At 45.0% G+C, this 27,720-nt stretch overlaps 1 protein-coding gene across 7 annotated transcripts in view; it reads right to left on the bottom strand.

Moving 5' to 3' along the window:
- The window catches only part of LOC112224464 (putative sodium-coupled neutral amino acid transporter 10), a 32,218-nt gene extending 5,693 nt beyond the window's left edge, over positions 1-26,525 (bottom strand). Inside the window, exons 1-15 of one of the 7 annotated variants that reach the window (XM_024388029.2) lie at positions 26,308-26,524; positions 25,836-26,123; positions 25,338-25,501; positions 25,104-25,197; positions 20,080-20,223; positions 17,681-17,805; positions 9,283-9,385; positions 8,927-9,109; positions 8,695-8,806; positions 7,533-7,639; positions 7,135-7,294; positions 2,933-3,136; positions 2,331-2,711; positions 2,113-2,223; positions 113-133 (exon numbers count right to left, since the gene is read on the bottom strand). In XM_024388029.2, coding sequence (XP_024243797.1) covers positions 113-133; positions 2,113-2,223; positions 2,331-2,711; positions 2,933-3,136; positions 7,135-7,294; positions 7,533-7,639; positions 8,695-8,806; positions 8,927-9,109; positions 9,283-9,385; positions 17,681-17,805; positions 20,080-20,223; positions 25,104-25,197; positions 25,338-25,501; positions 25,836-25,931 — 2,005 coding nt within the window. In that variant the 5' untranslated portion in view covers positions 25,932-26,123; positions 26,308-26,524. Of the gene's footprint in view, positions 1-112; positions 134-2,112; positions 2,224-2,330; positions 2,712-2,932; positions 3,137-7,134; positions 7,295-7,532; positions 7,640-8,694; positions 8,807-8,926; positions 9,110-9,282; positions 9,386-17,680; positions 17,806-19,282; positions 19,408-20,079; positions 20,224-25,103; positions 25,198-25,337; positions 25,502-25,835 lie in introns of all 7 variants that reach the window. The other 6 variants (XM_024388030.2, XM_024388032.2, XM_024388028.2 and 3 more) reach the window with 6 other exon arrangements.
- Between the last annotated feature and the right edge of the window lie 1,195 nt (positions 26,526-27,720).

Below are 27,720 nucleotides of genomic sequence, written 5' to 3'. Positions count from 1 at the left end.
GGGGGAGAACTAGAAAATATTACTAAACTGGGTACTACGCTCTCATCTCCAGACTTCATTAGTTGATTGAATGACTAGATGTGAATACAATAGGAGAGAGAGGAGTTCATACCTGCAACCATCTTTTTTATCACTGTGACAGGAGCCCGGCAGAGGAAAAGAAAAGGAGCGAGAAAGAGAGAAAAGAAAGAGTGAGTCAGCAGAGAGAAACCAAAAATGTGCTGCGGAGTGTCCTGAGTGAATCAAGCCAAAGAGCGAGAAAGTAACGAGAGAATCCCACTTCAAAAACAACCAGGCAAAAGCTTGTTGCCAAAGACACACTTGAGATGGAAAGCGAGAATAGAGAGATAGAGAGAGAAGCAGTCAGACAAAGAGGCGGTACAAGTCAGAGAGAGAAAGAATACAGACATAGCATGGAATGGTACAACTGAAGTGGGAGGTTTACATACACTTAGGTTGGAGTCATTACAACTCGTTTTTCAACCACTCCACAAACTTCTTGTTAACAAACTATAGTTTTGGCAAGTCGGTTAAGACATCTACTTTGTGAATGACAGGAGTCATTTTTCCAACAGATTATTTCACTGCATTCCAGTGGGTCAGAAGATTACATACACTAAGTTGACTGCCTTCAAACAGCTTGGAAAATTCCAGAAAATTATGTCATGGCTTTAGAAGCTTCTGATAGGCTAATTGACATAATTTGAGTCAATTGGAGGTGTACCTGTGGATGTATTTCAAGACCTACCTTCAAACTCAGGGCCTCTTTGCTTGACATCATGGGAAAATCAAAAGAAATCAGCCAAGACCTAAGAAAAAAAATGGTAGACCTCCACAAGTCTGGTTCATCCTTGGGAGCGATTTCCAAATGCCTGAAGGTGCCACGTTCATCTGTACAAACAATAGTACGCAAGTATAAACACCATGGGACCACGCAGCCGCCATACCGCTCAGGAAGGAGACGCGTTCTGATGAACATACTTTGGTGCGAAAAGTGCAAATCAATCCCAGAACAGCAGCAAAGGACCTTGTGAAGATGCTGGAGGAAACAGGTACAAAAATATGTATATCCACAGTAAAATTAGTTCTATCTCGACATAACCTGAAAGGCCGCTCAGCAAGGAAGAAGCCACTGCTACAAAATCGGCATAAAAAAAATCCAGACTACGGTTTGAAACTGCACATGGGGACAAAGATTGTACTTTTTGGAGAAATGTCCTCTGGTCTGATGAAACAAAAATAGAACTGTTTGGCCATAATGACCATCGTTATGTTTGGAGGAAAAAGGGGGATGCTTGCAAGCCAAAGAACACCATTCCAACCGTGGCAGCATCATGTTGTGGGGGTGCTTTGCTGCAGGAGGGACTTGTGCACTTCACAAAATAGATGGCATCATGAGCAAGGAAAATTATGTGGATATATTGAAGCAACATATGAAGACATCAGTCAGGAAGTTAAAGCTTGGTCGCAAATGGGTCTTCCAAATGTACAATGACCCCAAGCATACTCCAATGTTGTGGCAAAATGGCTTAAGGACAACAAAGTCAAGGTATTGAAGGGGCCATCAGAAAGCCCTGACCTCAATCCCATAGAAAATTTGTGGGCAGGACTGAAAAAGCCTGTACGAGCAAGGAGGCCTACAAACCTGACTCAGTTACACCAGCTCTGTCAGGAGGAATGGGCCAAAATTCACCCAACCTATTGTGGGAGGCTTGTGGAAGCTTACCTGAAATGTTTGTCCCAAGTTAAACAATTTAAAGGCAATGCTACCAAATACTAATTGAGTGTATGTAAACCTCTGACCCACTGGAAATATGATGAATGAAATAAAAGCTGAAATAAATCACTCTCTACTATTATTTCACATTCTTAAAACAAAGTGGTGATTCTAACTGACCTAAAACAGGGCATTTTTAGGATTAAATGTCAGGAATTGTGAAAAACTGAGTTTAAATGTATTTGGTTAAGGTGTATGTAAACTTCCGACTTCACTGTATATTCACTATAACAAGAATTTATAAAAAATCCATCCATTCTGCCAGTCTATGAGCTGCTAACCCTGGTCCTTGGTCTGTACTTCAATTCTTTACTCCTTCTTACTCTTCCACTTACCATCCATTTTGTCCTCTGCTCCTCCCTCCCTCTCTTCCTTTGCTTCTGGAGCAGCAGCCACCTCCGCTGCCCCAGGAACCACTGCTACAGGAACTGGGGCCGCCGGCTCACCTAAACCACAGAGTCAAAGGTCGGGTGACGTCAAACATCTACTGCCAATCAAATCCCTGAGCATCTGAGTTGATTGAATGTTCTGGATAAAGAACAGTCATACGCACGTTTCCCAGCAGCATCTGGGGCTTTGGCCGAATCCTCAACCAGCGCCTGCTCAGCCACCATATCCTTCACAGCAAGCACCTCTTTCACTGGGCCAAGTTTCTCCACTTCCTTTAGGGGCAGGACTTCTGGTTTCTTCCCCACCCCCGGGTCAGGCTTCTCCAGCACCTCATTGAACTGAGCCTCGGCCTCTTCCACTTCCTCCTTTTTCACCACCATATCCTTCTTCTCTCCTCCCTCAGACTGCCCCTCTTCTCCTCCAGCTGCAGGTTGGTTCTTCTCCTCCTCCAGCTCGGCGTCGTTCTTCCTCTTCTCTATCTGGACCTCATCGTGAGGGATGGGCGGCTCGTGCCGATGGGCCTCCCCATCAGGTACCGCCACACCTGAAGGGAGGGAGGAAGGACACACACACACAGGTATAACACATGGGTTTTCAGGTGTTGCTGTAAATAGTATTCCTGACTTTAAAAAAAAAAACCTAGCACTTATAGAATATTGGTTCTCTTGTATGTTGCAGTCTAGTGGATTTTAATTGGTTCTAACAGGTTCTCCTAGGTTCTGAAACTCTCTCCCTAGTTCTGAAAGGTTCTCCCTAGTTCCATACCTGCGTCGGGGCGGTCCAGCTGTACCTCCTCCTTCTTTTTCATGTCTGCTACTGCTTGTTCAGGTCCTTTGATCTGGGGGGCCTCAGCCTGTTCCTGCTGTCTCTCCACTGGACGGTCTGGCTCTACTGCAACTGGGGCATTAGGCCTCTCCACCAACACAGGCTTCACCTCAGGCTGTTTCACTGCCACTGGCTTCTCTACTGCTGGGAGGGAGAGAAATGAGAGAGAGAGAATGCAGCGCATTCGGAAAGTATTCAGACCCCTTGACTTTTTCCACATTTTGTTACGTTATTGTTACGTTATTTTATACATTTTATTCTAAAATGGATAAAATAGTTTTTTCTCCTCAATCTACACACAATATCCCATAAAAGACAAAGCAAAAACACCTTTGGCAGCAATTACTGCCTCAAGTCTTCTTGGGTATGATGCCACAAGTTTGGGACACCTGTATTTGGGGAGTTTCTCCCATTCTTCTCTGCAGATCAAATCAAATTGTCACATACACATGGTTAGCAATGTTAATGCGAGTGTAGCGAAATGCTTGTGCTTCTAGTTCCGACAATGCAGTAATAACCAACGAGTAATTTCACCACAGCTACCTTATACACAAGTGTAAAGGGATGAAAAATATGTACATAAAGATATATGAATGAGTGATGGTACAGAACGGCATAGGCAAGATGCAGTAGATGGTATTGAGTACAGTATATACATATGAGATTATAATAAGTGGCATAGTTTAAAGTGGCTAGTGATACATGTATTACATAAAGATGGCAAGATGCAGTAGATGATATCGAGTACAGTATATACATATGAGATGAGTAATGTAGGGTATGTAAATATTAAGTGGCATTGTTTAAAGTGGCTAGTGATACATTTTTTACATGTATGGCAGTAGCCACTCAATGTTAGTGGTGGCTGTTTAACAGTCTGATGGACTTGAGATAGAAGCTGTTTTTCAGTCTCTCGGTCCCTGCTTTGATGCACCAGTACTGACCTCGCCTTCTGGATGATAGCAGGGTGAACAGGCAGTTAAAACGTTTTATCCTCTCCACTACTGTCCCGTCGATGTGGATAGGGGGGTGCTCCCTCTGCTGTTTCCTGAAGTCCACGATCATCTCCTTAGTTTTGTTGACGTTGAGTGTGAGGTTATTTTCCTGACACCACACTCCGAGGGCCCTCACCTCCTCCCTGTAGACCGTCTTGTTGTTGTTCGTAATCAAGCCTATCACTGTAGTGTCGTCTGCAAACTTGATGATTGTGTTGGAGGCGTGCATGGCCACGCAGTCGTGGGTGAACAGGGAGTACAGGAGAGGGCTCAGAACGCACCCTTGTGGGGCCCCAGTGTTGAGGATCAGCGGGGGGGAGATGTTGTTACCTACCCTCACCACCTAGGGGCGGCCCGTCCAGTACCCAGTTGCACAGGGTGGGGTCAAGACCCAGGGTCTCGAGCTTGATGACGAGTTTGGAGGGTACTATGGTGTTAAATGCTGAGCTGTAGTCGATGAACAGCATTCTCACATAGTTATTCCTCTTGTCCAGATGGGTTTGTGCAGTGTAGTTGCGATTGCGTCGTCTGTGGACCTATTGGGGCGGTAAGCAAATTGGAGTGGGTCTAGGGTGGAGGTGATATGGTCCTTGACTAGTCTCTCAAAGCACTTCATGATGACAGAAGTGAGTGCTACGGGGCGGTAGTCGTTAAGCTCAGTTACCATAGCTTTCTTGGGAACAGGAACAATGGTGGCCCTCTTGAAGCATGTGGGAACAGCAGACCGGGATAAGGATTGATTGAATATGTCAGAACCTCTGTCAGGTTGGATGGGGAAAGTCGATGCACAGCTATTTCCAGGTCTCTCCAGAGATGTTAGATCGGGTTCAAGTTCGGGCTCTGGCTGGGTCACTCAAGGACATTCAGAGACTTGTCCCGAAGCCACGCCTGCATTGTTTTGGCTGTGTGCGGAGGGTCGTTGTCCTGTTGGAAGGTGAACATTCGCCCCATTCTGAGGTCCCTGAGCACTCTGGAGCAGGTTTTCATCAAGGATCTCTCTGTACTGTGCTCCGTTCAACTTTCCCTTACTAGTCTCCTAACCCTGCTGTTGAAAAACATCCCCACAGCATGATGCTGCCACAACCATGCTTCACCGTAGGGATGGTGCCAGGTTTCCTCCAGACGTGATGCTTGGCATTCAGGCCAAAGAGTTCAATCTTGGTTTCATCTGACCAGAGAATCTTGTTTCTCATGGTCTAAGAGTCCTTTAGGTGCTTTTTGGTGGGCTGTCATGTACCTTTTACTGAGGAGTGGCTACCGTCTGGCCACTCTACCATAAAGGTCTGATTAGTGGAGTGCTGCAGAGATGGTATTCCTTCTGGAAGGTTTTTCTATCTCCACAGAGGAACTCTGGAGCCCTGTCAGAATGACCATCGGATTCTTGGTCACCTCCCTGACCAAGGCCCTTCTCACCCAATTGCTCAGTATTGTCGGGTGGCCAGCTCTAGGAAGATAGTTCTAGGAAGATTCTTGGTGGTTCCAAACTTCTTCCATTTAAGAATGATGGAGGCCACTGTGTTCTTGGGGACCTTCAATGCTACAGATGTTTTTTGGTACCCTTCCCCAGATCTGTGCCTTGACACAATCCTGTCACGGAGCTCTACGGACAATTCCTTCAACCTCATGGCTTGGTTTTTGCTCTGACATGCACTGTCAACTGTGGGACTTTCCAAATCATGACCAATCAATTGAATTTGTGTGGGAACTCCTTCAAGACTGTTGGAAAAGCATTTCTCATGAAGCTGGTTGAGCGAATGCCAAGAGTGTGCAAAGCTGTCATCAAGGCAATGGGTGGCTACTTTGAAGAATCTAAAATATATTTGGATTTGTTTCAACACTTTTTTGGTTACTACATATGTGTTATGTCATAGTTTTGATGTCTTCACTATTATTCTACAATGTAGAAAATAGTAAAAAAAACAAAAAAATTTAAAAAACTTCAATGAGTAGGTGTGTCCAAACTTGACTGGTACTGTATGTAAATAAGGTATATATTTTTTTAATCAATTTGCAAAAATGTCTAAAAACCTGTTTTCGCTTAGTAAATATGGGGTATTGTGTGTAGATTGATGAACATTTTTATTTAATCCATTTTAGAATAATGCTGTAACGTACCAAAATGTGGAAAAAGTCAAGGGGTCTGAATACTTTCCTAAATGCACTGTATATACCAATATGTGTGAGTGTGAGATCCACTAGATGGCAGCAGAGATCTAAACTATAAAGAGATGCAACACTAATGCTGACATACTTGCTACAGTACAGTCTAAGAGAGAATCAGGAGAGAATGAAGAGAAAATGACGAGAGGGTACAGAGAGAGAGACCCATGCTTCTGTTCTACTGGCCTCACTAATCTACAATAAACAGGAAACAGGTGTGGAAGGAAGTGGGCGACTATCAGTCAGAGGGAGGGAGAGAGCGAGATAAAGAGTGATAGAAAGAGGAAAACGGAAGGCAGAGGATGGGGCTGTGTGAACTGTCCTCGCTCCTATGTGTGGAGCTCTTTCTAATTTTTACAATCCCCCTCTTCTCCTCTTACCAAAACCCCTCAAGCCCCGAACCCCAGCCCTCCTGTCTCACTCATCTCTCCCCTCATTTCCTCTGTCTGTACCTCTCAACCCCTCCCTCCATGCCACCTCCATCTGATACCACTGTTACACGAAAGAGCTAGCAGGCATTTCAGCTGCCCAGGAAAGGGGGAAGAGGAGAGGGAGTAGATGAGAAGGAAAGGGGGAGAGAGTGGGGGGATAAGGGGAAGATGAGAAACCACTGGAGTTTGAAGGGCATCATTCTGGCTCCATCAATGTCAAACGCTGCTTCTCTTCGATATTATCAAGTGGTTATCCTCTACCCCCGTCTGTCAGTCTGTCTAGCTGTCTGTCAGTCAAAAACCCAATATATTCCCCCATTTACCTGCGGTTCCATATTTCTTTGTTTTAAGATTGCTTTCACCTTTTGGCTCTTGCTCTCTATACTCTCACTTTTCTGCACCACTCTCTTCAACAATGACATCAAAATGTGAACTTTTGAGTTTTGAACATTGCAGATTTGGAACTGATTAGAATAGAATAACACAGAATAGAATGGAAAGTTCACTCGGCGATGGAACATGGCCTGTGGCTATAATAGTAATATATGGGCTGTACCGTTCCGTATATCAGGAACATCAGGAAGGACCCCAAAGATGGCACTCTTGACCGATGCAGGGGGAGGAGGGGCCTGCTTGGGGGTGGAGTCACTGGCTGAGATTGACAACGTGGTAAGGGTGCTGACCAGCAGGATGCCTAACCCCACCCATAACACCAACTATAGAGGGAGAGAGAGAAAGATTATATAATAATAAAATATACCATTTTGCAGACGCTTATCCAAAGGTATGTATACATTTTACATATGGGTGGTCCCAGGAATCAAACACACTATCCTGTTGTTGCAAGTGCCATGGTCTATAGAGAGAGAGAGAGAATGAAAGAGAGAGAGCGAGAGAGGGATGTTGGTCAGTGATGGGGTTAGTGGGGATAGTGTGTGTGTGTGTGTGTGGTACCTGTGCAGTGAGTCCATTCTTCTGTATCTTTCTGTAGATGAGTGCGGGGCAGATGAAGCAGATGAGGGAGCCCATGGTGGCTCCAGTCAGTCCCAGGATGGTCTCCACTACAGACATAAGAGCATAGAGAAACATTTAGTTACACACACACACAATCTCTTGGTTGGCTAAAGTGACATACTCTAGCTGACAGTGTACCACGTGGGTCTGTGCGTCTGCCAGGCTAACAGTCCTCATCCTCCTCATCCGCTCTCATCTTTCTCTCCACCTCTTCCTGCACCTCCACACCATACATACAGTACAGAGACAGGGCTTAGCCTTCCTGTTCAATCAGAAGTCAGTATCTCCACACCATCTTTCAACCCATCTTGCCCATGGCCCTGTCCCAAATGAAGCACAAACATACACACCCCCCTGATCTAATCTAGTACAAGCTTCACTTCCAGAACCTGTGTTTCAAGCCAGTACCAGTGCCATCCTCCTTCCGACCCAACCCCTCCCTCCCCTGGGCAGGTCTGTCTGGGCGCTGGGCCCAGGCCCCATCTCTCATCCTGGGAACCCAGGCTATATTGTGTCCCTCAGATTTAGTGTCTGTTCCCCCTGGAGTCCCTCCTCCCCTTCCTCTCTATTAGCCTGATTAGATACACACACCCCAGCCAAACACAGCAGTGTGTGTGTCCCCCTACCCAAGCACAGCCCTAACAAATAGCCTTACCAAACAAGATGAATAAAACATTCAAACTCACCCCAACCTTCACATCTAGATCATTATTACAGCACACAGACAACTAACGGAGACCACTAAAGAACAAATGTGCGCTGTGGGGGTCTATGAGCCAGAGGGTGTGTGTGTGTGGCTGTGTGTGAGGAAGGGAGAATAATAGCGCTATCTTCCTGTCTGTTCGTCCAGAGGAGATAAAAGTAGGTGTGTGATTTAAGGAGTGTGTTAAGAGTGTGACAGTCACTGAGTCATAAACTCATATTCAAACACGTCGTAAAAAGCGTGAGTTACAACACACACATAAAACAACACATGCATCATAAAGGCCTGCGGACATACAAACATAACACGAACAGTCGCGCACACACACGAACACACACACACGTGAACACACACACACGTGAATGCCCGCCTGCACCACACGCACATACAAACACACACCATTGGGGATGAGGATGCCTCCCAGCATGGTTCCGAAGACGATGGCAAGGGTGATCATCTTAAAACGAAGTGGAGGCATGTACCCCCCTGCAGCAAACGTCCCGTCCTTCTGCTGGGGGACAAAAATACTCATTATAACAGTATTCTACAGTAAAGCTCTTCTGGTTAGGGAATGGTCATTTCTTATCACTGTTTACTGTGTGTGTTAACCTTCATTTGTGTATAGATTCACCTGTTGTTCGAACAGCATGGTGTTGATGGCCTGTCTACAGGGCAGTATCATCATGGGGAAGCCCACAGCCACTGACATCATGAAGCCCACCCGGATCATCTCTGTCACCAGGTTAGAAGGGAAGTTCATCAGAACGTTACCGGCTATGTCGTCCGTGAAACTGACGTAACCAAAGAAGCCCACCTAGAGAGAGGAGGAGAGGAGGAATAGAGGAAGGAAGGAGGGAAGAGGGGGAAAAAAAATCACAGTGATAAATTCAAAAGCCACGTACACACACACCTAAACCATCGTATAGAACGATGTACTATGCGGGGAAGACATCGAGACAGGAAGTGACATCAGCGTGCACCACTCACCGTGATGTAGAAGGTGGTGACGACATTGAGGGAGGTGGTGAAGATGGTGCTCATGCGTTTGATGGAGGGCTCGTCCAGACTGTCGTAGGTAGGCAACACCTGCCTGTAAACAAACAACCAGCACACAAACTACAGCTGCCACATCAGACAGGACTAGACAGGTCAAATTTCAGGGCAAGCTTTGTGCTCTACTAGAAAAAGCTAAAGTTTTAGTACAAACTTTGTAGTCTGGTCTCCTCGCTCTAAAGACACAACAGCCGTCAACATCAACTGGGGATAATTCAATGTTTTGGGGTTTTTAAAGATCATAATCAAATCAAAATCAAATTAGTATATTTGAATCAAAGAATAAGATATTGGTCGAGGCAAATTGGTCATGAGAGGGTAAAAAGGTTTATCTGTCGGTTTAGAGCTCCACTCATTATAGATGGTGAGATTGAACAGCGAGAATCAGCATTGGTATCATATTAGATTAACACACAGGGAGAGAAAAACGGCTCATTTCACAAAAAGGCAGTTGTGGTTTCCGCACAGTGTGTGTGCGACACCGTTTGTGCATGTGCGTGTTCGTGCGATGCCATGCACAAGTGTGTGTGTGTGTGTGAGAATGAGAGTGGGTGAGGCTGTCTGTCAGTCAGGGAGGGGTGCAGTAAAGTACTGGTTATTATCTCTGAGAAACGGGCTGTCTGTCATCAAGCAGCGCTGTAAAAGAACAGGCCAGCAGCACATTAACAGGGGAATGTACAGGCCTTCTATATAACAGCTAGTGTTCGACGAGGGTTAGAGCATTATAACCTTTCTTGGCCGTCTTTTTTGCACTCACTTTTGTGTGTGTGTGTGTGTGTGTGGGAAAGAGAGAGAAAGAGAGAGCATACAGTTACCATGTCTCTCTACCGCATTCTCTCTCTCTTTCTGGTTTTATGGGTGTACAGCACTGTCCCACGGTGCTTTTCCTTGACACCTGTTTAAACTCAGGAACTATTCCAACTTATAGCTGAGCTCAAATAAAACAGCTTACTGGAACGAGACCTCAAACCTGTAGAGTACTGTACATTCTCTCAATACACCTCATTCCAATGTTTTTTCATTCTATTTATAGTTTACAACCATCTGTAAAATAGTCCAATGTATGTTTTCTTATTCGGTTTATACGGTCTGTAAAACAGTGTACAATAGCTATTTATTTGAAATACTTCTTGACGTCAAACTGAAACTAACACTCCAGCATGTAGGAGTAGAGGGACAGACATGGTCTTCATATTGCTTATCTAGTTTGTTTGACTCCACAGCAGTATCACAGAGGGACATTTTCATTAGTGTTTGTCTATTCTATGACTGCACAGTTTCATAACTCTATAGTCTTGGCCTGGTTAATGGTGATATTAATGTTATAAATGAACGTAAACAGCTTTAATAAAAGGTCATAAAAAGCGTATGTGTTGAAAGCTGTTTAATCAGTGTGTGAATACATTAGATGGCAGCCGTCCATTGGTCTGATTAGCGGTTTGGCTGAAGCAGCATGGAGTCGAGCAGCGCTCCGCTCGCTGTCTGACCACTGGCCAACAGAGGGCCCTGCCAAATAACATTCATCACCGCTAGAGTGTGACACACACACACTAGGACAGGCCTGTGCGTGCGTGCGTACACACACACACACGAGAGTATTGTTACCTCAGTGGGATAATTATTCTTGTTCCAGTCTCAGCACCAGTCAGCCTCTCCCACCCCCCCCCTCCAAAAAAAACCTCGCCCAATAAACCTTACCCAATCACCTCCAAAAAACTCACATAAAACTTCCTTAAGACACTTCATACATGCAAACCGTAAGCGTATGTACCAGTCAAACCCAAAATCCGAACACACAACCCAGTCCAACCCCAAACACACCCCTAACCCCCCCAAAACCCTTCCCCTTTCATCCCAGGCACCATGGCAATGACAGAAGAGAGGAGGCAGTGACAGAACATGCAGATGGAGGTGAAGATGGAGGGAGGGAGGGATGGATGGGTGGGTGGGTGGATTATGCTGTTGAATTCCATACCGTTACTGTCACTTGTTCACTCAAGCTTAACATTGTTGTCATCTATGGTCCACCAGGTGTCTTTAGAGAGCTCCTCAATGAACTTGACACCTTGATAAGCTCATTTCCTGAACATGGCTCACAGCTCTTCATACTGGGTGACTTCAACCTCCCAACGTCTGCCTTGAATAATTTATTTCCACCTCTTTCTTTCCCCTCCTTCCCTCTTTTGACCTCTCTTCCCCAGTCCCCTCCCACTCATAAGGCAGGAAATATGCTTGACATCTTTACTAGAGGCTTTTTACCTACTAATCTCACTGCAACCACCCTCCAGGTCTCTGATCACTAATATGTTTCCTTTTCGGTCTCCATTTCCTCCAACCCTACCCACTCAGCCCCTACCCAGATGGTTGTGTGACGTTACCATCTTCTCCCTCTCTCTCCTCTTCAATCCTATCATCTCCCCCTTCTGCTAAATCCTCCCTCCTGCCTCCTGATTCTGCCTCTTCAACTCTACTCTCCATCCTATGACTCGCACAATCCCCTTTCCTCCCAGCCGGCTCGGCCCTTCCCTCCTGCCCCGTGGCTGAGTGACTCATTGCGAGCTTACAGAACAGGATTGCGGGCATGGAGGAAGCTAAACTATTGGAGACCCTATCATCCTTTCACTCCCTCCTGTCCATCTTCTCTTCCTCTGTATCCACTGCTAAAGCCACTTTCTATCACTCTAAATTTCAAGCTTCTACCTCTACCCCTAGGAAAATCTTACACCTTCTCCTTAATCCTCCACCCATCCCCCTCTGTGGACGACTTTGCCAACCACTTTGAAAAGAAGGTTGACGACATACGCTCCTCATTCACTCAGCCTATTGATTCCACTGATCCCACTCACACAGAACTACCCTACACCTTGACCTCTTTCTCCCCTCTATCTCCCCTCTAATCCTGCAACTGGTGAGGTCCGGCCCCCCGACAACCTGCCTGCTTGACACCATTCCCCCTCCCTCCTCTAGACCATCTCCGGAGACCTCCTTCCATTCCTCACTTCCCCCATCCCTGACCACTGGCTGGCCGAGCACATCGATGGGGCTGTAGTGGAGCGGGTCGAGAGCTTCAAGTTCCTCAGTATCCACTTTCTAAGGATCTATCATGGTCCAAACACACACCAAAACAAAGACGTGAAGAGGGAACGACAATGTCTCTTTCCTCTCAAGAAGCTGAAAAGGTTTGGCATGGGCTGTCAGATCCTCAAAAAGTTCTACAGCTGCACCATTGAGAGCATCTTAACTGGCTGCATCAACACATGCTATGGCAACTGCTTGGCATCGGGCCGCAAGGCGCTAAAAAGAGGGTAGTGCGTACGGCCCAGTACATCACTGGGGCCGAGCTCCCTGCCATCAAGAACCTCTATAACAGGTGGCGTCAGAGGAAGGCCCAAAAATATTGTCATAGGCTCTTCTCTCTGCTACCGCATGGCAAGCGGAACCGATGTACCAAGTCTGGAACCAATAGGACCCTGAACAGCATCTACGCTCAATAAATAAAACTGGTAAACTGTTAGTTAAATAGTTCACCAAAGAGCTACCCAAACTATCTGAATTGACCCTTTTTGCAAGTCTTTGTTTTTGGACTCATCACATACACTGCTGCTACTGTTTAATACCTATCACGTTGCATGGTCACTTTATTCAGAGGGCATATGTACATATCTACCTCAATTACCTCGTACCCCTGCACATCGACTTGGTACTTGTACCCCATGTACACTGCATGACCAAAAGTATGTAGACACCTGCTCATCGAACATCTCATTCCAAAATCATGAGCATTAATATGACTTGGTCTCCCCTTTGCTGCTATAACAACCTAAACTCTTCTGGGAAGGCTTTCCACTAGATGTTGGAACATTGCTGCAGGGACTTGCTTCTGCTCAGCCACACGAGCATTAGTGCGGTGAGGCACTGATGTTAGGCAATTAGGCCTGGCTTGCAGTCGGTATTCCAAATCATCGCAAAGGTGTTTGATGGGGTTGAGGTCAGAGATCTGTGCAGGCCAGTCAGGGTTTTCTACACCAATCTTGACAAAGCATTTCTGTATGGCTCTTGCTTTGTGCACAGGGCCATTGTCATGCTGAAACAGGAAAGGGCTTTCCCCAAACTGTTGCTAAAACTGAATCGTCTAGAATGAAAAACAGCCCCAGAACATGAATTCTCCTCCACCAAACTTTACAGATGGCACTATGCATTCAGGCAGGTAGCATTTTCCTGGCATTCGCCAAACCCAGATTCGTCCATCGGACTTGCCAGATGGTGAAGCGTGATTCATCACTCCAGAGAACGCATTTCCACTGCTCCACAGTCCAATAGCTTTACACCACTCCAGCCGACGCTTGGCATTGCGAATGGTCAACTATAAATGCATTGAGCATGCCTGATGCTTTAAGCTCACTGTTTGATGAAATAAGACACAAATGACTCAAGAGGGAGTCAGAGATCAAGATAACAAGAAGAAAATTCAACTGAACCTGTCCCGACCATCCTCTTCCCGCTCCTACTGGCTTTCGCCGATTCTGCCGTTACTCTCCTGAAGTTGTCTGTAACAGGCTAAACAAGGAGTCGGCAACCTTTCTCATGTGTAATGCCAATTTATTTTACCATTTCTACCGATCTGTGTGCCAGTTATGGTTTTCATAGAACATTTTCGTAGGACAGTTTCCTTTCGTTTATAATAACGTATTCGTATCTTAAAATCATTGTCATGTGGTTAACCAAAATTCTATCCAAATCTAAATGAAAATGATAAACTATGTAAAAATAGCCTATAAAGCCAACAAATAAAAACATTGCAGCTTGCAGGTAGAAAATATCCTGATAAAAATAAATATCCGAAAAATCGCAATGGCCTGACAGACATGGCCTGTCTGCAATAACCTTGAAACATTGGTTATTAACTTGGGTCTGGCCTGAAGTTCATTGTACATTGAACATTGTATACAATTCTGGGCCCTCCAGAGTGTAAAAACTTTGTTTACTTGCTGTTTGAGGTGAAGAAAACATTATTTTGAGAAGCTCCACAGCTCATTAGTGGTGGTGCATTAAGCCAATCAGAAATACTACCACATCCCCAAATGGGCCCATTTTATATGCCTACATTTGCGAGGAGGCCAGGTAGCCTATAGGCCTTATTCTATGCGTAATCAGGTGCGCATCAACAGTGAAGAGGCAACTCTGGAATGCTGGCCTTCTAGGCAGAACTCTGAACTCTGTCCAGTGTGTGTTCTTTTGCCCATCTTAATCTTTTATTGGCCAGTCAGATTTGGCTTCTTCTTTGCAACTCTGCCTAGAAGGCCAGCATCCCAGTCGCCTCTTCACTGTTCACGTTGAGACTGGTGTTTTGCAGGTACTATTTAATGAAGCTGCCAGTTGAGAACTTGTAAGGTGTCTGTTTCTCAAAATTGACACTAATGTACTTGTCCTCTTGCTCAGTTGTGCACTGGGGCCTCCCACTCAATTTTCTATTCTGGTTAGTGAAGGGAGTAGTACACAGCGTTATACGAGATCTTCAGTTTCTTGGCAATTTCTAGATGGAATAGCATTCATTTCTCAGAACAAGAATAGACTGACGAGTTTCAGAAGATAGGTCTTTGTTTCTAGCCATTTTGAGCTGATGCTAAAGATACTCAAATAGTCTAAGGCCAGTTTTATTGCTTTTTTAATCAGCACAACAGTTTTCAACTGTGCAAACATAATTGCAAAAGGGTTTTCTAATGATCAATTAGCCTTTTAAAATTATAAACTTGGATTAGCTAACAACGTGCCATTGGAACACAGGAGTGATGGTTGCTGATAATGGGCCTCTGTATGCCTATGTAGATATTACATTAAAAATATATATTATCTGCCGTTTCCAACTACAATAGTCATTTCCAACATTAACAATGTCTACACTGTATTTCTGATCAATTTGATGTTATTTTAATGGACAAAAATTTGCTTTTCTTTCAAAAACAATGACATTTCTATGTGACCCCAAACTTTTGAACGGTAGGGTATATATTTGCCTCTGCTCGACTAAAGAATATCTTGGGTCTACCAACAGCCTATCGACCAAACAATCGACTAGTCGAATAATTGGGGTCAGTCTTAGTATATTGCCAAGTTATTGTTATTTATTATTACTTTTCTATTATGTCTCAATTTTCTTTCTCTCTGCATTGTTGGGAAGGGCCTGTAAGGATTTAACTGTTAGTCTACACCTGTTGTTATACAAAACATGTGACAAATAACATTTTATTGGGCTTGTCCCCTGACTTCAAAATGTTTGTTCCCCGCCTTAAGAAACCAACACTCAACCCCTCTGCCGTCAAAAACGACCTACCGGTATCCCATGTTTCTTTTCATTCCAAAACACTTGAGCGTGCCGTCTCTGACCAACACTCTCACCAGCTCTCTCAGAACGATCTTCTTGACCCTAACCAGTCGGCTTCAAGACGGGTCATTCAACTGAAACAGCTCTCCTGTGTCAGAGACTCTCCGCACTGCCAAAGCTGACTCGCTCCCTGTTCTCATCCTCCTAGATCTACCTGCTGCCTTTCGACACTGTCAGGACTGGGTGTCTCAGGTTCTGCACTCTTGGATTGCATCCTACCTGACACGCCACTCCTATCAGGTGAGGAGGATCTTTGTCTGCACCACGTTCTCTCACAGGGCTCGGTTCTAGGCCGTCTCTTCTCTCTATATACCAAGTCACTCGGCTCTGTCAAATCCTCACATGGTCCCTCCTATCATTTGTATGCGGATGACACTCAACTACTTTTCAACTTCCCCACCTACTGACACCCAGGTAGCGAAACGCAGGTATCTCAGCTGGGATGTTGGCCCACCACCTCAAGCTCAAAAAGAAGGAGCTGCTCTTCCTCCCAGGGAAGGCCTGCTCGTTCAAAGACCTCTCCATCACGGTTGACAACTCCACGTGTCCCCTTCCCAGAGTGCAAAGAACCTTGGCATGACCCTGGACACCATGTCGTTCTCTGCAAACATCAAAGCAGTGACTCACTCCTGCAGGTTCATGATCTACAACATCCGTAGAGTATAAACCTACCTCACACAGGAAGTGGCGCAGGTCCTTATCCAGGCACTTGTCATCTCCTGTCTGGACTACTGTAACACGCTGTTGGCTGGGTTATCCGCTTGTGCCATCAAACCCCTGCAACTTATCCAGACCACTGCAGCCCACTTGGTGTTCAACCTTCCGAAGTTGTCCCATGTCAACCCACTCCTCTGCATACTCCACTGGCTTCCAGTCAAAGCTCGCATCCACTACAAGACCATCGTACTTGCCTATGGAGCAGCTACCTTCAGGCTAGGCTCAAACCCTACACCCCAACCCGAATACTCTGTTTTTCCACCTCTGGTCTCTTAGCCCTCCCACCCCTACAGTAGAGTAGCTCTTCTCTGTCCTGCCCATCTTCCAAAAACAATCTGAAACACTACCTCTTCAAATAGTATCTTAAATAATCCCACAGCACCCTGCCTCACACCACCCCTACCCCCCAAAATAATACAACAATTTATTGCCTTTCGGTTGTCCGATCTAGCTATTTTAAGATGAATGCACAAACTGTAAGTCAGAGCGTCTCCTAAATGACTCAAATGTCAAATGTAGAGGAAGAAAATGCTCTCTTGGTCCAGCTCTCGCTAGTTACATTGTAGATCCTACTCTTTACTCCTCAAGATCTCCAATCAACATCTCGTCTCCAGGCTTCAACAGCCTGTGCTGTTGTGATAAATAACATATTTTCCCAGGGCTAGAATGCAGTTCCTGGCAACCCATTATAAAACCCACACCGAAACAACATGATGCACTTTTGTTAGACAGATACAACTACAGCAGGCGACTGCGTCTAGAAGTAGAAGTATCTGGCAATAGAACAGGGAATGAAGTAGCCGATTGGTTAAGTGTGAAGCCGTGAAAGTGAAACAGTAAACTCCCCCAACAAAAATCCCCCACCCCTAACTCTGTCTCCGTCACCTTGCAGACTAACCCTATAGCCTTTGTGTTGTCTGTATGAATGCAGGTAGTCATGCTCCATTCAGTACATTTATCAGTGTTCTACATGCAACAATAGCACATTTACAACATATTAGGAGCAGCATGAAAGAAAGACCACATGACTATCATGTCCATTCTACCCATTCTATTTCTGTCTCTAGACTCTACATCCTGGTCATGTTCAATGGGCATGAAACAGGAAACTTTTGAAAACGTATTGGACAAGTTTAGGTATGTATTTTTTTATAAAGTGTCTCGGACTTCTTTTTGTGCCTAATGAACACAACCCATATCCTATCACCCTTTCAGGGACTGGGAGGTACTTACGACTGACAGGCGAAGGCCATGCCACAGATAGGGAGGCAGCGAAAGACACCGTCCCAGCGCACCAAACTGACCCGCCCCAGCCAAAAGCCACTGAGTAGCCCGTGTTTGAATGAGGACAGCACCATCTGAGGGAGGGAGGGGGGAGAGCAGGGGGGAGTTATGGCTTGAACCAAAAGAAGAACAGGAGGATTGAAGAGGAGGAGAAAAGCCCATTCTGAAGGCCTGTCTGATCATGAGTGAAAGAATGAAGAAGGGAGGAACCGGAGAAAATGAATTTGAACACAACATTTAAAAAAACGAGACAGAATATGCCATGTTGATAAAAAAAGTCTCCTCCTGCCCAAATAAGGCTGTGACGATATCATCCTCTCAAACCTGTTAGACATTTACACATGCCCAATGCCCAACTTGTAGGGCTGCACATTTAATCGAATGGTAATCTAAATTGTGATATTGACATGCGTAATATCCATATGACAAGAGGCTGCGTTATTTTGAAACAGCCATCTGTAAGGCTCGTATTTTTACTTTGGATTTATTGCTTAAGTTGACAGAGTTCTCTCAGCCCCGTCACTCAGCCAGGCAGTTTCTCGTGCTCGAGATTCACTCTGCATGCATCGACCAAACAGCATGCAGTCAACAGATTTTTCCCAAACAAGAACACAACTTTCCACCTTACTTCTTAATCTAAATCCACATATTTTCTATATTATACTATTTGTTAGTGTAACTTGCTCTTAGTTGGCCTTAGGAAACTGCAAATATGCCTAAAGGTTTCCTGTTAGCTCCTAATGCTAATCCACTTGTTCTTAATGAGAGACAGCTTGTTCTTAAATCAGAGAGGAAAAGGTGAAGAACATTCTAAAATCTTTGTATGAATGTACCTATCCATTTAAATCTAATTAGGTTCCCATGGGAAAGACTGACCAACACTTTGGTTCCTGCTCTGTCACAACCATCTCCTCCCTTACTTTTCATTTGTTGTCATGTGAAACAGAACTGCATTCCAAGTGCCCACTGTATTCCAACCATAAAATTAAAATCATTATTCAATTTCTATGATTCCAACAGTTTAACCAAGTGTTTTGATTAATAATCGCAAGTAAAATAGCAATATTTGGTACAAAAATAGCAATTTGATTTTTACTCATTTCGTGCAGCCCAACTAAAATGCAGAATTTAAAGACTGATCAAGAAAATAAATAAATATTTCTGAGGGGCAGATGTTTTGATCGGTACGGCATTTACTGTCTGTAGTTGATTCCCATATCCAGCTCCAGAGGACCAGAGAAAGAGAGCTCCATGAGCATCCTCCACATCAGAGGATGGCAGTTTGGGGGGACAAGGGTTGAGCAATCAATAATTGTGCACCCCTTTTCCTCCAAACCATAGACACACAAACAACCTAAAGACAAACAAAAATGAATTTGAAGAGGGGAGAGGAAATGGAAATGCGAGGATTGGATTGGAGATTGAGAGGGAGGATGCTATTACTTTTAGGAGGTGGTAGGTGGGTTGGGGATTGAATTGTGTCCCCTTTAGCGTCGGAGTTGATACCTTCCCCCAGGTCGGAGTTCAAGGATTGTTTCCATGGTTACTTACGGGTGACAGCAGAAGGTGGTGGCGATAATGGGCAGGCACTGTATGACGCCCCTGACCCGCCACAGGTGTACACGCTCGAACCAGGAGCCTGAGATCAGGCCGTAACGCAGAGAAGACATGACTATCTACAGCAGCCAGCCAGACAGCAGTCAGCAGCAACACAGGAGAGGAGAGAAACAGTCACAAGGGAGAGGAAGGTAGAGAGAATTGTAAAGGAGGTGTCAGAAAGGAAGGGGGGGGGTCAGGAACGGCAGTGATAGAGAAAGAAGTAGGAGAGGAAGGGAGATACATCAGTTAGAGGGTTAGTGGTCTGGACCAAGGTGGGTGGAGGTCAGGGCCAGGACTGGTTCTAATCCCAGACACAACAGTACTCCAACTCACAGTGGTGTTCAGTAGAGATGGCATGGTTTTACTACAGGAGGTTGGGGCAGAGCACAGGATAGCACAAAGAGGCTACACTATACTACAGTAGCAGTACTAAAGGCTAACTGTGTAAGCAGTGCAAATACTACAGAAATTCACAGAGCCATCGACAATAACATCAACACATTTTCGCAATAGGGTCAAAGAAAAGGCAAGGGAGTCACAGTGTCAACAGTCATTATTCTATCAGTGTGAAACAGGAATTAGAAACACATATCATCATGATAGAAGAGCCATAATTCTTTGTAAAAACCTATCGAGTAAAATGTATATTAGCAAAACTCTTAACATTTTACCCATCTGAGTATGGCCCTCTTACACCTGCTGCAGGCAGCCCTGTACCCCTTCCCCTACCCGTGTGGTTTTGGTCTCACCGTGAACATGAAGAATGTGTAAAACATGAGGGCCATGGCAGAGAAGGACTGGATGGATGACATCAGGTTCCTCTGCAGACTGAGAGGCAGCACGATGAACAGAGACACCGTGATCAGCAGCAGCACACGGAAACCAAATGACACCTGCGGAGGGCGAGAAAGGACAAAATCTCTAACCAATCATACCACGCAAACAATCAGTTCGAACAAATCAGCAACAGTACAAGGAAACCAAGTGTCGTGCAAAAAGTACCTTTAGAGTTGTGGAGACAACAAGAGGCAACACGACACATTTATTCAATCATTTGAAGAAGAACAATCCCCTATTTTATGAAGATTGAGCCATAGCCAGCCACCTACAGTGCATTCTGAAAGTATTCAGACCCCTTGACTTTTTCCACACTTTGTTACATTACAGCCTTATTCTAAAATGGATCAAATTGTTTCCCCCCCCTCCCCTCATCAATCTACACACAATACCCCATATCGACAAAGCAAAAACAGGTTTTTAGAAATGTTACCAAACGTATTAAAAAAAATACAAAATTGAAATATCATATTTACACAAGTATTCAGACCCTTTACGCAGTACTTTGTTGAAGCATCTTTGGCAGCGATTACAGCCTCTAGTCTTCTTGGGAATGACGCTACAGGCTTGGCACAACTATTTAAGAAGTTTCTCCCATTCTCTGCAGATCCTCTCAAGCTGACAGGTTGGATGGGGAGTGTTGCTACACAGCTATTTTCATGTCTCTCCAGAGATTTTCGATCGGGTTCAAGTCCGGGTTCTGGCTGGGCCACTCAAGGATATTTCAGATACTTGTCCGAAAGGCCACTCCTGCGTTGGCTTGGCTGTGTGCTTAGGGTCGTTGTCCTGTTTGGAAGGTGAACCTTCACCCCAGTCTGAGGTCCTGAGCGCTCTGGAGCAGGTTTTCATCAAGGATCTCTCCGTACTTTACTCCGTTCATCTTTCTCTTGATCCTGACTAGTCCAAATCAAATCAAATTTTATTTGTCACATACACATGGTTAGCAGATGTTAATGCGAGTGTAGCGAAATGCTTGTGCTTCTAGTTCCGACAATGCAGTAATAACGAACAAGTAATCTAACTAACAATTCCAAAACTACTGTCTTATACACAGTGTAAGGGGATAAAGAATATGTACATAAGGATATATGAATGAGTGATGGTACAGAGCAGCATAGGCAAGATACAGTAGATGGTATCGAGTACAGTATATACATATACAGTCTTCCAGTCCCTGCCGCTGAAAAACATCGACAGCGTGATGCTGCCACCACCATGCTTCACAGTAGGGATGGAGCCAGGTTTCCTCCAGACATGATGCTTAGCATTCAGGCCAAATAGTTCGATCTAGGTTTCATCAGACCAGAGAATCTTGTTACTCATGTTCTGAGAGTCCTGTAGGTGCCTTTTGGCAAACTCCAAGCGGGCTGTCATGTGCCTTTTACTGAGGAGTGGCTACTGTCTGGCCACTCTACCATAAAGGCCTGATTGGTGGAGTGCTGCAGAGATGGTTGTCCTTCTGGAAGGTTCTCCCATCTCCACAGAGGAACTCTGGAGCTCTATCAGAGTGACCATCGGGTTCTTGGTCACCTCCCTGACCAAGGCCCTTCTACCCCGATTGCTCAGTTTGGCCGGGCGACCAGTTCTAGGAAGAGTCTTGGTGGTTACAAAGTTCTTCCATTTAAGAATGTTGAAGGCCACTGTGTTCTTGGGGACCTTCAATGCTGCAGAAATGTATACTTCCCCAGATCTGTGCCTTGACACAACAGTGTCTCAGAGCTCTACGGACAATTCCTTCGACCTCATGGCTTGGTTTATGCGCTGCCGTGCACTGTTAACTATATAGACAGGTGTGTGCCTTTCCAAATCATATCCAATAAACATAATTTACTCCAATCATGTTGTAGAAACATCTCAAGATTGATCAATGGAAAAAGGATGCACCTGATCTCAATTTTGAGTCTCATAGCAAATGGTCTGAAAACTTATGTAAATAAGCTATATTTTTAAAATATATATATATATAAGCAATAATGTCTAAAAACCTGTTTTCACTTTGTCATTATGGGGTATTGTGCAAAAAATGATGAGGAAAACAATATTGAATCAATTTTAGAATAAGACTAATGTAACAAAATGTGGAAAAAGTCAAGGGATCTGAATACTTTCCGAATGCACTGTACATTAAGCAGGCATTGATTGCTAATGCGTTTTCAAGTGTAACACCCTACGAAACCACAACCCGCAGACACACAGAAATCACAGAGGCTGTCACCCATCTATCATATAGCCAACGACATGACTCATGTCTACACTTACGTTTACATGCACACTAGTAATTCTATATTAAACTGATTATGGCACTAGGCCGAGTATGGCATTAGACACGTAAACACCTTACTCTGCTTATCTTAATCTGCTTAAATCATACTCAAAGTAAGTGTACACCAATTAAAAGCACAAGCTTCCTTCTTCTTTTGTGCATGTGACACATGAACATTAAAACCAAGAATGAGGTGAGTTCGGTAAACTGAATGCATTAATCTTAGAAATTGTTTTTAAATAGAAACTTTATATGTCCGAACTCAGAATCAAATAGGCTTCCCTGATTTCAGATGTATCCATGTAAACGGAATCATTAGGGAAATCAGTATTCTTGCAAATAATGTAAATGTTTAAATCTGAATATTCACAATAATCATATGTAACTGTAGACGGCTTCAAGAAGATTAAACATTTTTTTTTTTTTTTTAAAAAGCTGGACAGGAGATAAGACTGCATTTCTCCCAAGTCGCCATGCCAACACTATATAACAAAATGGAGAAGTTGAAACAGAGTTCACACATGTTGTTTACAACCGAGCCCTACATTCCTTTGAAACTACACTTGATGAGTTGGTGCTTGCAAACATCATAGGCCATCGCGTTGTTGACCGGACCAAACGCGGTAAAGGCCATCGCGTTGTTGACCGGACCAAACGCGGTAAAGGCCATCGCGTTGTTGACCGGACCAAACGCGGTAAAGGCCATCGCGTTGTTGACCGGACCAAACGCGGTAAAGGCCATCGCGTTGACCGGACCAAACGCGGTAAAGGCCATCGCGTTGCCGGACCAAACGCGGTAAAGGCCATCGCGTTGACCGGACCAAACGCGGTAAAGGCCATCGCGTTGTTGACCGGACCAAACGCGGTAAAGGCCATCGCGTTGTTGACCGGACCAAACGCGGTAAAGGCCATCGCGTTGTTGACCGGACCAAACGCGGTAAAGGCCATCGCGTTGTTGACCGGACCAAACGCGGTAAAGGCCATCGCGTTGTTGACCGGACCAAACGCGGTAAAGGCCATCGCGTTGTTGACCGGACCAAACGCGGTAAAGGCCATCGCGTTGTTGACCGGACCAAACGCGGTAAAGGCCATCGCGTTGTTGACCGGACCAAACGCGGTAAAGGCCATCACGTTGACCGGACCAAACGCAGTAAAGGCCATCACGTTGTTGACCAGACCAAACGCGGTAAAGGCCATCACGTTGATGACCGGACCAAACGCGGTAAAGGCCATCGCGTTGTTGACCGGACCAAACGCGGTAAAGGCCATCGCGTTGTTGACCGGACCAAACGCGGTAAAGGCCATCGCGTTGTTGACCGGACCAAACGCGGTAAAGGCCATCGCGTTGTTGACCGGACCAAACGGTAAAGGCCATCGCGTTGTTGACCGGACCAAACGCGGTAAAGGCCATCGCGTTGTTGACCGGACCAAACGCGGTAAAGGCCATCGCGTTGTTGACCGGACCAAACGCGGTAAAGGCCATCGCGTTGTTGACCGGACCAAACGCGGTAAAGGCCATCGCGTTGTTGACCGGACCAAACGCGGTAAAGGCCATCGCGTTGTTGACCGGACCAAACGCGGTAAAGGCCATCGACCGGACCAAACGCGGTAAAGGCCATCGCGTTGTTGACCGGACCAAACGCGGTAAAGGCCATCGCGTTGTTGACCGGACCAAACGGAAAGGCCATCGCGTTGTTGACCGGACCAAACGCGGTAAAGGCCATCGCGTTGTTGACCGGACGCGGTAAAGGCCATCGCGTTGACCGGACCAAACGCGGTAAAGGCCATCGCCACCAAACGCGGTAAAGGCCATCGCGTTGTTGACCGGACCAAACGCGGTAAAGGCCATCGCGTTGTTGACCGGACCAAACGCGGTAAAGGCCATCGCGTTGTTGACCGGACCAAACGCGGTAAAGGCCATCGCGTTGTTGACCGGACCAAACGCGGTAAAGGCCATCACGTTGTTGACCGGACCAAACGCAGTAAAGGCCATCACGTTGTTGACCAGACCAAACGCGTAAAGGCCATCACGTTGATGACCGGACCAAACGCGGTAAAGGCCATCGCGTTGTTGACCGGACCAAACGCGGTAAAGGCCATCGCGTTGTTGACCGGACCAAACGCGGTAAAGGCTATCGCGTTGTTGACCGGACCAAACGCGGTAAAGGCCATCGCGTTGTTGACCGGACCAAACGCGGTAAAGGCCATCGCGTTGATGACTGGACCAGACTCCAATGTTTTGATCACAGGCTGCACCTTGCAATAAGTAGGCTACGTGTTAGATGTTTTTAAAGCAATTTGACTTCATTTAAATTATAACAATGATTGGGCCTACTTATACATAATTACACAATCATAAGCTTTATATTCCATTGGTTAATATGTAGGTGCAATAATCCTATCTGCTATCATATGTATAACATATTTGTTTAATTTGTTTTTTATTCAGTTAGCACGGTATGTATTAATTCATATGATCTCATTTTAGAAGAGATGTCCTCTACCCAGACACTTGTATTAACCATGGCTGATGGAATTACCAAGCTTTTAAAAATCTCAATTCATAATCGCAATATCTGGCCCAAAACATGTGCACTTGGGTATTTTGTCCAAAGCATGCAGCCCTATTGTATTCTCTGATTGCTTCTGTAATTCAAAACTCTTGACTCCTACCGGTAGGCCCAACAATTGGGCGAAGAAATTAGAGCCCAGGTCAGCGATGACGACATAGAAGGCAATACAGGTCCCCAACATCAGACCTATCATACTGTAGAGGAAGAGCGGGAGAGACAAAGAGAAAGTGGGAGGAAGAGGGAGAGAAATTCAGATATTAGCATTTGATCAAGGCTCTAAAGACACAAGACATACATCAAAACAGTATTGGCTCTCAAAGGAAAGGACACATACCTGGTCTCCACCAGTGTTTTGCCTGGTTTGCCGTAGGCATGGAAAGCTAGGCCAGCATAGGTCCTGCGTTTGGTGCTGTTAGCCGTGTGGACCAGAAACATACACGACTGGTGGGTCATCCACGAACAGAAGAACAGCAACAAAGTCCCCAGCACTATCCCACACTAGAGCGAGAGAATCAGAGACAGAGAGGGTTCATTTCAAAACTACAAATATGGCAACTCTGTCATACACATTTCAGTTTGACAGGGGCATGATGGGGGCCTAAAACTGCAATTCGGTACAAAGATGTCAAGATCAGCATAAAGCATGAGGTGCACAGACTGTATAATGCACCTGTTAAGGCGCGTGGAAAGGTAAACACGGAACAAATGTTCACTCATTACCTGCCGTCACACTAGTAGCTTATCGTGAGTTCAAAGTCGCTACACACGATAAGATAAACTACATCTGCAATGGAATAATCGTGTGACCGGTGTAAGATAGCGGAAACCGTACCTGTTTGAAACAGAACGGCATGGTCAGAACGCTCACTCCAACGATGCTGTTGACCACGTTCATGATCAAACCCCAGTTTGAAGCCGCCGCCGTCATTTTGAATGTTTAGGTTTTCTTCACCACACAAAAAACGTTCAATACTACGTAGAGAAATGACCACTGTAAAGTTGCGGCCGTTATTTGGTCCAAGTAACGATGATGACAGTAGTTGAATCCGTCCGATTCTGCTTTGCTTTTTCCAAAGCGTATCCTTTTCAAGAGCTATGTGACGTGGCGCTAGTAGGATAGCTAGAGAAACCAAAACATTCCGAACAGGCAAACTAGATCATTCAGCTAAAATACATGTAGTTATATTTCATATCACGAAATAAAATACATTTATCTGCATCGTGCATGTACGTTCAAAATGAAAAATTGACAGCTGAAAGGAAATCGAGCTTTTGTTGTTGCAAAAACTTTGTTCAACACACACCTAACCTTAACAGTTTTCGATTCCCTTGATGTTGAAGCTTATGTTATCATCGGTGACTCGTCCACTTGGTTAAAATAGACCGTTATCAATTTATATCCATCACATAACGCTATAACGTTTTATTTTCATATTTACCATGAGGTAAACAACTACAAAAGCTACGGAAATCACTATTTCCTGAACGTGTACACAGGAAGTATGAATCTGGCTCTTACTCTTCTTCGTCTTTAAGGTTTAATGACAGACTACACCTATTGGTGTATTGCCGCCACCTACTGTATGGATTCTGAACGATAAATAATAAATATCCATTGCGGGAAAATACCAACGTCATATACAATACAAACAAAATAAATCCCCACCCCACTCCAGGTGCCTGTGTGGAAGGAACATTCATCGACATGATTCCTTGTAATGCCTCTGCTGTACAATCGCGGAGTCCCGCACTCACAACGATGCCTATTTTCTCTGATTTGTTCTTTGTTAGAGCTGTGCAGTTTATTACCAATGCATCTGGCTCATATTATACCCAGAGATACTTTTGAGGGCATGGGAAAGTTCTTAGAAATCGTATTAACGCCCAATGTGTAAATTGTCCATACGTCGCACGATGCATTCTGGGCTATTTTGGGACAAGGCGAGTTCTCCTTCAAGGAGGCAATGGGAGTCAATTTGGCGCTTGCTTTGAAACCCAACATTAGCATGAAATTCGGGAACAAGGAGTACAACATTACAAATCTTTTCCGAGTTGTAAGATAACTAACCTATTCTCTGTAATATCGTATAGCTTTGGAATCGTGACATTACGTACTTTCGTGGAAAATAGTGAAGTTTCTCGACTCATGACTTTCGAGAAGGGATTGCGTGACGCAGCATAACTATAGTCTGCTGGGTGGGTGTTACACTGTCTTATTCGTTGCAGTTGGGATTCCTATCTCTTTTGTCGTTGAATCGTGACAAGATTGTTCATGATGCGCTTGGGCGTTCTCTAGCGGCCAGGCGTGTTACAGCATTTCGGAAAAGTAGCGTCCCTAGATCCAACCAATGAACTGTGTTTGCGCAGCCGCGACCATATGAAAAACCTCCAGGCAGAGAATAGACAATCTTATTTTATGGTGTTTATTATGCCTGTGATTAATTGTACTGCACACACAAACAAAAAGTCCAACAAACTGGCCTTAATAGTATCTGCGGCTGAGAGGTTTTTGGGTTTCCAGGACTTCACTGCCAAAACATTGCAAAGATTACTGTCCAAAGATCTAGCGCCAAGTCAATTTTTTAAAACTGCATTGTTGGTTAAGGGCTTGTAAGTAAGCATTTCACTGTAAGGTGTTGTATTCGGCACATGTGACAAAGGGATTTGATTTGAAGATGCTCTTCCTTCTCAGGCAACAAAGCCTGTAGGGATGGGTG

This window comes from Oncorhynchus tshawytscha, linkage group LG25 (genome assembly GCF_018296145.1).
Source record: "Oncorhynchus tshawytscha isolate Ot180627B linkage group LG25, Otsh_v2.0, whole genome shotgun sequence".
Taxonomy (NCBI): domain Eukaryota; kingdom Metazoa; phylum Chordata; class Actinopteri; order Salmoniformes; family Salmonidae; genus Oncorhynchus; species Oncorhynchus tshawytscha.
This window is presented reverse-complemented; position numbering and strand designations above follow the sequence as displayed.